Source organism: Panicum virgatum, chromosome 1N, assembly GCF_016808335.1.
Source record: "Panicum virgatum strain AP13 chromosome 1N, P.virgatum_v5, whole genome shotgun sequence".
Taxonomy (NCBI): domain Eukaryota; kingdom Viridiplantae; phylum Streptophyta; class Magnoliopsida; order Poales; family Poaceae; genus Panicum; species Panicum virgatum.
In genome coordinates this window covers 63,075,109-63,084,776 of record NC_053145.1, presented here as the reverse complement: position 1 = coordinate 63,084,776, position 9,668 = coordinate 63,075,109, and the positions used below count along the sequence as shown (strand labels likewise).

The window sequence follows — 9,668 nt, the reverse complement described above, 5'->3', positions numbered from 1 at the left end:
ACTGCTGAGTTCTCCGTTTTATTTCTGCAACAAGGGATTTTCTTCAGCAGAGACACTCCCTTTTCTGCCGTGGAAGGCCCAGTAAGTGCACGTGCCTCTCTAAACCCGCCGCACCTTCTGACTAATCGCTAGCAACCAGCCTTTTTTTTTTCTTTTCGAAACGAAACCAGCCCTTGCGCGTCCTGCGAGGCCGTGAGCACTATAAAGGTCTTCACCGGCCGGCCACGAAAAACCATCCATCCAAAGGCATTCGTGAATCGTCTCTGTAGGACGACTGAGCTGCTCCAGACTCACATCAGCTCCCCACTTCGCACCTCCGATGGCTCAGGCGCCTCAGGGCCATGGGAATGCTGTCACCAAGGAGGCCACCGCGTCGGAGCCAGAAATGGAACAGGTCGCCGTCCCGGCCACCGGGCCTGATGACGCCGGCCGCGGCCGGCTGCTGCGCGGATCCGCGCTCCTCCTGATGCTCTTCGGCGCGACCGTGATAATCGGCGCCAAGGCGCCGGTGCCACTGCCTCGCCTGTTTTTCGCGTTGCTGGTGTGGCTCGTCGGGTGCCTGTCGCTGTACATGCCACAGGCCTGACGGACGCACACGCCATCTGTAATGTAAACTAGCCGCTGAATCAGAACAGGACACCCTTTTGCATGTAGAATTTCACCCTCCCTGCAGTTGGTATGTATGGCCGTTTCAGGTATCTATTACTTGGAGTACTGGTAACTTGGTGTAAATTTTGCTTTTACTGTCGTCTTGATGTTAATGTATAAAAACTTTGGCCCTTTTCCAAAAAAAAAGATGTGTAAATTTTGGGGGGTAAAAGTAACGGATCAATAGCTTCTTCTTCTGTTATGCTTTGATCTTAAAGTAAGTCGATGGCTTTTATTGAAGCATAGGAGTCTATTATTGACAAACTGAAAGCGCACGCCAAAGAGAACTGCCAAATAAAAGTCTTCGTTAAAAGAAATGGCAAACTGAGTAACTACGGAATTATCTCAGCAAACATGAACTGTCAAACCTCCCCACGACATGTTAGGCAGCAGGAGGAGCAAAATCGACCGGGGAATCCAGTTTCAGTATGTTTTAGCCTTTTCAGTAGGTTTGCGTCGACTTCAGCTTAATGATCTTAGTAATGTTTCCCTTTTTCTCCCTTTTCTTCTTTCTCCGTCTAATAATACATCTGGCAAAGCTCTTGCCGTCCTTTTCCAGAAAAAAGTACATTTTTGGTACTCATGTTCATGGGGTAATAAAATACGCCAAGTTAGATTGGGTACTAAACTAAGAAGCGTCCTCAAGCAGCCACTTTACCAAGAATCACCATGTCAACTATTTGCACGTTTAAGCTACCTTCCACCCTCACGATGCCATCAGACCCATCAATTCCAACTAGTTTCCCCGTGACTCCACGCATGGAGCCGTTCATTATCTTGAGCTTCTCGTTTTTCTTCGGTCTGACCACCTCTAGCTCGTTTGCAGTTGCAATCAGTTCATCTCCGTTGCCCTGCGACCCAAGGGCAACACGACACGAACCATCCTGCGAGTCCAGATTTTCAGCAATGTTAGCATTGCAACTCACTTGGGACAAAAGGCTATGTTGTTGTTGTTGTTGTTGTTAGCACTGCAAAGTCAATGAAAACGTTGGGGCAACAAAGTTCAGTCAACTAAGACATGTTACCGGGAGCACTTCCTTCACAACAGCGTCTGTGACCTCATCCCCTCCCCTGGAGACGCTCACCAAAACATCTGGCAGAAGCCAGTTGCCCTCAGCCTCCCCACCTGCAAGCATTTCAAGAAGATTGATCTTTTGTTTCTCTGTGCCCGTTTGATCCAATCCAGAGCTCCAGACTGCAAAATAATTTTCACTGCAAATGCGACAGTACAGAAGACCAAGGACGAACCTATTACAGGAGACATGGAATCCATTCCTGCATATCCTGGAGTCATCGGCTGGCCACCTGGAGTACCAGGCAAATAGGACGCAGCAGACACTGGGGTCGTCGGTTGCACAATGGGCGTTGAAGGTGCACACGTGCTTTGAGCATTTCCTGAAGTATCACCCCAACCTGTTGCGCACGTGCTTTGAGCTTTTCCTGAAGCATCACCCCAACCAGCCCACCCTGATCCAGGACTGGGAGCTTCATAAGGTCTAGCTTGTGGAGTTCCAGGCTGAAAAGGAAAAGAAAACCAAAGATGCAGAAGCATAATCAACTGCCAGCCAAAAGTTTATTGATATTATAACATCATAATGAACAAGCAAGAAGCAGCGCATTAACCTGGTAATATGGACTACTAGCACAATTGGACGGATCTCCATCTTCCCAGTTGTCCCTGTAATAAATAATTCAAAAAGTCAGCACCCAATATATACAGGTTACTGCTTAAAAGTTGAGATGATTTATGATCTTGAGCTGATTTATTTCTAGCTCAACTATCAGCTTCTATAGATAATGTGCACCAAAACAATTTATTCTACAAAAAAGAGCGCGCATACCTTGGAGGGGGGCTCATTGGCACCCAGGCTCGATTAGGCATTGGAGTCCTCATTCCATCACGAATTGGGGTCGCTGTAGAAATAATATAATTATTGCCAGATAAGTTAAAATAAGAAACCTTATTGAAGAAAAATAAAAGAAACAATACATAATCCAAAAAAGATAGAAACTACACATATATGTCGTTTTATCCAATTGTGGGATGAAAATGGCACCGAATACAAAGAGTGCATAAGTTCAAGTGGTAGGAAATAAATAAAAGTGGTTGCCTCCATACAGATCAAATAATACACGTACTCAGATTCGCCTCTAGTTTTCCTAGCTTTACAGCAGTATAAACAGTACATGTAGAGGCCCAGAGAAAGTGATGATGCAAGTAAGAGCTGCCACCAAACAACTACCGCAAAATATAAATTATTGGCGCTTCTTAGCAACATATGTGAAAATCTTGTGGATCATCATGTTCATGTCCAACACAGCAAATGTTCATAAAGAATACTAATTATAGAGTAAAATGCACCACCGGTCCTTAAACTTTCCCCGTTGTGTCATCCCGGTCCACGAACTTTCAAAGTATGTCATTACCATCCCTAAACTCAGTTTGGGTCTCTAATCCCACCATAATGGGTCCAGCTGACCTCATCTTTATGCAAATAGCCCCTGCTCTTTTTTTCCTCACCATCAAGCATCGATAGATCTATTCCCCGTTGAGAAAAATAATCGATCTCTGGTCAAAATAAAAAAGAAGCGATCTGTTCGGCACGTGAGAAACTAGCCCTCCTGCGAGAAGCGATTGCTTCGGTTGCCGCCGCCATCGCTTTGTCTCCTCCACGCACCTGGCGAGAAGCATTGCGTGCGCGCCTGGTGATAAGAGAGCGCATCTGGTAGGTGACCATGGCGGCGCAATTGCGCGGCAAAGGGCATCCTGCGTCGGTCTATAGTGAGTTCCTCCATCCCTAATCATGTTGTGTACGTGCGATGGTTCCGTGCGATGGTTCCGTGCGATGAGCGTTAGGGTTACTTGAACCAGAGCACAAATAGATGGGGATGAATTGAAGGGCTGCTAAACTATTTAGGTGCCAATTTTTTCTATCAACAGGTTGGGTAGCATGGTTTTCATGATTCAAAATTCATTGTATATTTCTATCAACTGCACGCACGGGCGGCCATGACACGGGTAGGCAGGGCGCCAGAGCGCGCGCACGTTTGCCCGTCGCCCGTCGCCGTGGCAAGTGGCATGGGAGCGGGGCAGCAGAAACAGGCGAGCGACGACGCAGACGCGTGCTGCGACGTCACGGCACCGGCCGGCGTACGTGCAATTCTATTTTTTTTTTTGACCGGAGATCGATTCTTTTTTTGAACGGGTACTGATCGATGCTTGATGGTGAGGAAAAAAAGAGCAGGGGGCTATTTGCATATAGATGAGGTCAGCTGGACCCATTATGGGGGGATTAGAGACCCGAATTGAGTTTAGGGATGGTAATGACATACTTTGAAAGTTCGTGGACCGGGATGACACAGCGGGGAAAGTTTAAGGACCGGTGGTCCATTTTACTCCTAATTATATTTTAGCAATCTTAAATGAACCATAGTAAAGCATGTAAAAACACACCTCCAGGATCCCGCATCGGAGTCTGAATAGGATGTAGTGGTGTTTGAGATGGAAGCACAGGTGTTTCAACACCCCTTGAATAATGGATTTCACTGATAATGTAACTTGTTAGCAAATGAAACTAAACAAATACAGATGACAAACAAGAAGAAAATTTACCGAAATGGTGTTGCAACAGCAGCTGTGTCACCAACATCCTCTCTTAACTATATATTTGCATAAATTAGAACTAAAATAAGAGGCATAACAGCAAGAACATTTACAATAAAAACTTACCTGTGACAATTTTCATCAGCGAATCAAGCTCAATACGCACAAGTGCACCAGTTACTTCTTTCACACGGCCACGATATCCTTTGTATGGGCCAGATTTGATTTTGATACATCTATTGACAAAGGCATCATTCCCTCTGCCACCACCACCCCTCCCTCCAAACCTTCCACCAGCTGCATTACATAGAAGGGGTGCATTATTGTATGAGCATAAGCATAGAGAAAATGGCTGGATTTGCCTAAGTAATACAGTCGATTAAAGAGGATACTGCAACTCAAACAATGAATATTTCAAACTAAACATATTCTTACAATTCATGTGAGGTCCTCTTGGGGGCAGCCTCCCTGGAGACTCTGAAATCCTTGCTGGATAGCTAAAAGCGCGAAAATTTGGATCAGCTGTATCCATTGCCTGCAGGGTATTATAAGCAAATGAGGTCAGACACATTATTCACAGTTATTAATCAAGATAATCTAGTCTATATATCGGCATATACATTCCCACTGTGGCTGCTGGCTGAGCCCCCAACAAGGACACAAGATTGTGATTTTGCACAGATAAATCCTGAATGTTCAAGATGGTGGCGATCATAGATAAAAAGTATGCCTCTGTGTATATGTTGCACAGGACCTTGCTTTCCCTGTCATGACAAGAAAAAATGTGGATAGATGTATAAAAATATTCAAAATAAACAAAAGTTCTTATAGAAACAACTGAAAATATAGATCATGTGAATTTAGACACACCTTACATGCTCCTTCAACAACCCACACAATATCTTTAGTTGACACAATATTATTGGATCGGTCTTTAGCAGATGTGCGTCGATCAATCTTACTCTTTACTTCTCTCAGTTTTACAAGGACCAATTCAGGTTTATCAGGCACTCCCTTCAGAATCTAATCATATATTAAAGGTCAATAACATAAAAATTAACATCCACGAAAAATAGATAAAAAGTATCAGCTTGCCTGAAATCCTTCACTCTCCACACGTATAATTATCCCAAATGATAAGTTGCTGAGAAGTGAAGGGGAAGGATAAGTTAGTCCATATACATTCATACATAAATCAGGAGAAGAATCGTTCACTCCTAATTTGAGCTTACTTAAGAAGAACAAGGTCATGCAATTCATAATCACCAATTCTTGTAATCCCTGTGGTGACCTCAGAACTCTCCACAACATGGTCTGCAAACACGCGGATCTGTAGTCACACGATGTTACGAAGAAAAAAAGAGTTTGCACTACTCAAATACTAATACGCCTGACACAAAAATATCTCACATGTTCTTTGGTAGTGTCTGATAAAATGATTAAAACATGCCCTTCCACTTTGACAACCATGCCTGTTGCGCCTTCTTGAACTCCAGATACGACTTTTACATGGTATCCAGGATTGAAATATTTACAGAGATCCTTTTCACTGAAGGCAAGCGTTCTCTAGGTTATGAGGAGTTCATCAGTTGTTAAGGTAATTTTGATAAAATAATTTATAATTAAATTGAATATAAAATAGTAACTTTAGTTTGCGAGTGACTACCGGAAGCCCAGGTAGTTTTGGTTGAATGTGAACTGTACCATCCTCCACCTTCTCAACAGAGCCCTTTAAGTTTTTGAGATCACCTTTAATAACAATTACAGCATCACCTTTCATGAAGTGGCCTTTTTTCCTATCTGAAAACAGAGTGGACAAGCTAGCCACATCCTCATTCAGGTCATCACCAGGTCTTTTGAACTTCTCCAATTCATCAAATGAGGGCTGAATATTCTGTGTTCTAATTGATTTCATAGAGAATGTTTTGTACAGGAAGCCATCTTTGAACATAAAACTGTCGACAACATCAAAGTATTCACCAGAATCTCTATTCCTCCTCCTGTCGACACGAATGTGCATCTCCCTGTTTCATTTGTATTAGCAAACAGCAGCAAAAAAAAAGAAATACAAAAAAAAACATTAGGTGACAAAAAGGATAAAAAAAGTACCTCGCCTCATCAACACTAAAGAACCTTGGTGGGGTAACAAATGACTTCTTCTTAGCAACCTCATTCCCATTCTGAAAACACCACCAAAGCAAGCAATTCAGCACCAGAGGGAACATGACAAAAAAATGCATATTTTTCCGTAAGATAGGTTATAAGAATATCCTTTAGATATATAAAGAGGCCACAGTAAAATTCCGAACACTATTTGCAAAAAAAATAATCAGTGCATCTCATAGGAAAACCCTGCAATCATGATGTGCCAAAATGATATAATCATGTAAAACCTAACAAAGTTTGCTCGGTTCACTCAAGACAAGATCAGACATGTAAACGTCTTATTGAACAGTAACAACAAACGTCAGATCTTTAGCCAGTAAGAACGAACTTACCAGTTTATTTGCCAGCGCTTGTAAATCTATTCTCGGAATGAGCTTAACAGTCACCTTTTGGCGCACATTGTCAACATCAACAACCTGAAGGTGGTCAAATCAATATGAGGAGAAGGTATGTTAGGACCGGATGTGGAGAAGGTATGTCAGGACTGGATGCAGCAAAAGTGACCCTACCTTAGCAAGATCACCCTTATATACACCTAGCTTCATCCGAACCCACGAGTCCCTTGAAAGATCAACAGATTTGCTCTCAACAGATAGGACATCGGCCATTTCTCTTATAGGAACCAAAATTATTTTTGCTGAAGCAATGATATTCCTCAAACCTTTGCAAGCCTGAAATTAAATTCACTAAAAACCTGAACCAAAACGGATAAAAATGTCAAGCACCACTTACCTCTCTGACATGGGCTTCTTTCTCTGCTTCAATGTAAATGAAATTCTTTAGGTGTTCTAATGCAACAACAGTTTTTATCTGGAGGTCTGGCCTATCAATGAACTTCTGCATTAGACAAACCGCTGTCTCCCGCTCATGTCCAATCTGAAGTCATAAATAGATATCAGTGGTGTTCAAATGTACAAAGAATAAATGGTGGAGAAATCTCAATTCCACTAGAAATTGCAGCTATCCTACCGCACATTTGACCATCCAAAGCTTTGGATCCTTCACTGAGGGTAAGAGAGCTTGCTGTTCAACTTCAGTTACTTCCTCGTCATAGTCAGAATGGGACGTTGTCCCACATCTAGATCTTTCTCGTAAACGCCTCAAATACTCTTGTAAAGCTTCTTCGTCTTCCATCATAGAGCTAGAATGAGGCATAGGCCTCTGTCTGACATCATTGCCACAGATGTCATCATCATCCTGAGTATCATCAATAAAGTCTGATAAAAGAAAAAGGCACACAAGTCAGCACTTAAACAGTCATGCTAAACTGCACTGTGTTTTATTTTCTAACAGGAAAATCACTGCAATTTAGTGAGCAATTAAGTACATTCACATTGCACAACTGAGCGAAATCTGTTTAGAACAAAAAAGAAGAGCAACCAGAGAATAATAAATACAACAACCACATTCCTAGTGAATATGATTCTCCAAGTCATCATAATGACGATGTAAAAAGATTTGCACAGTGCCATTCTAGCTCTGGTATATACTTTCTACTGGGTGTACAACCACTCAAGCATCTCGCGGGTAGGTGAAGCCATAATATCTACATATGACAAGATTTATGGAGCAGGAACTAGGTGTTCTTTTTTTCCCCAGAAGATCTCCAGTTCAATACAAATCCCCGAAATAAATTCAACTTTGCCCCCTGAAGTTCCTTGAGGGCTCGCAGAAGGAAAATAAAGGCTGAAGGCTCTGAAGAACCATGACTACGTAACGCGACTAAAATACCTTTATGAAACATATACAATCACAAGCCTTAAAACAGCACAGGATCAAGCCAGAAAAAAGGCAAGTAGATAATTCACCAACATCACCATTTTGATTGTACTGACATGTGTCAACTCATAATGCAATCAAAGGTTCCGATTATTAGTTCGGTCCAGAGTAGAAGCCAGTTATAAAATTGTCCCCTATGCTACAGCATTTGAAGGCCAAGGGTGCAAACTTTGGTAATTTCACAGTAACTTCCGCAAATTAAGATCTGGGGAAGACCAACTGAACGATTCTACCACTTGGAACGAGATCGATTGGGCAATCAGCGACTCACCGGGCTCGCCAGCGGAACCATCGTCGTCGACATCGTCGTCATCGTCGACCTGGGCCATGTCGTCAATCAGGATCGACGACCGCATCCTCTTGGAGCCACGCCCAGGGCCGCCGCCCCCGTAGTCGTCGTCCTCGCTGGCCGCATCGTCGATGTAGCTCTCGACGCCGCGCGAGCGCTTCCCGCGGCCCCCGCCGCGCGATCGCTTCCCGCCCCTCTCCTTCTCGTCGTCCTCCTCGTCCTCTTCCTCTTCCATGTCGTATTCCTCCTCCTCCTCCTCATCGTGGATGCGACGAGGCATAGTGGCGGCGGCGAGGCTAGGGTTTCGAGCCCTCCTCGCGGGTCGAAAAAACTCGGCGGGGTGGAGCGTCGGGGCTTGGCGCGGACGCGCTGTGGCACAAAACCCTCGAGAGCCTGAGTTGCGGCCTCGGCGATGGTTGGGTGCGAAGGCGAGCGGGGCAGATGCGGAAGCGGCTGTACGGTTGCCGGAAGAGGGTATTTAAGGGCTGGAAGACTGGAACCGACTTATCATAATCCAGAGCGTTTGGTTGGGCGGGGCCGATGCGGTTTCCTTTGGACTGGACTTGCCGTTTGCCCGGAACGGGATCACGGCGGTCCAACGAGTTGCAGCCCATTCTGTTGAGTAACTGGGCTGCTACTGCACAATGATGTGGTCGACGGCCCATCTGTCGTCCAACCCTCTGGTCCAGCCCGTTTAGACGGTAAATATTAGAAGTCACATACGTGACTAGCAGAAAAAACTATCATATAAAGTGGAATAACTTTTAGTTGCAATTTTTTTATTACAGAATAAATCTTTTGTGTTAGAACAAAGAAATTATTCCGATAATAAATTCGACTAGATCACATACGTGCTAGTTTGTTTGTCCAAATTTAGAGCCAAAACACAAAATCCTCAAAGAGCCTGTTGCTGCAACACCTTTGCTATCCCGTTTTGGCCGTCTCGGCATATCCCGTTGATGCACACCGCGGATATGCTTTTCGAATACGCCATGTGGAGAATGCAAAGACAGGGCCCAATCAAGTCTACGCATTAGCAGCGGCCGAACAGCACTAACATGTCAGTACGGACCACAATAATAATTAATAAGCCACTTGGCCCTTTTTATGTAGGCAAGACAAGGGAAAAAGGCTCAATTGTCCTATGAGCCTCGATCATTGCTGTTTTTTAGGATGTTCAAT

General features: G+C 44.0%; 1 protein-coding gene across 1 annotated transcript; it reads right to left on the bottom strand.

Moving 5' to 3' along the window:
• Positions 1 to 1,119: 1,119 nt before the first annotated feature.
• LOC120657328 (putative transcription elongation factor SPT5 homolog 1) lies at positions 1,120 to 8,938 on the bottom strand. Its single transcript, XM_039935626.1, has 21 exons — positions 8,469 to 8,938; positions 7,388 to 7,635; positions 7,151 to 7,294; positions 6,928 to 7,089; positions 6,751 to 6,834; positions 6,362 to 6,432; positions 5,919 to 6,276; positions 5,663 to 5,818; positions 5,485 to 5,582; positions 5,348 to 5,396; positions 5,123 to 5,275; positions 4,873 to 5,016; positions 4,688 to 4,787; positions 4,375 to 4,549; positions 4,262 to 4,303; positions 4,103 to 4,194; positions 2,490 to 2,562; positions 2,272 to 2,326; positions 1,897 to 2,164; positions 1,674 to 1,774; positions 1,120 to 1,532 (listed from the first exon to the last, which is right to left on the bottom strand). Exons 1-21 carry the CDS (start codon positions 8,764 to 8,766, stop codon positions 1,290 to 1,292), a joined length of 3,114 nt encoding a protein of 1,037 aa, XP_039791560.1. The 5' UTR covers positions 8,767 to 8,938; the 3' UTR covers positions 1,120 to 1,289.
• Between the last annotated feature and the right edge of the window lie 730 nt (positions 8,939 to 9,668).

Bases quoted from the DNA above. Each gene is read 5' to 3' on its own strand.
- LOC120657328 (XM_039935626.1), bottom strand. From the start codon at position 8,766: ATGCCTCGTCGCATCCACGATGAGGAGGAGGAGGAGGAATACGACATG. The intron at 5,017-5,122 runs GTGTGTCTAAAT...TTGTCATGACAG, and splicing joins TTGTTGAAGGAGCATGTAAG to GGAAAGCAAGGTCCTGTGCA. The intron at 4,304-4,374 runs GTTTTTATTGTA...TATATAGTTAAG, and splicing joins ATGAAAATTGTCACAGGTAA to AGAGGATGTTGGTGACACAG.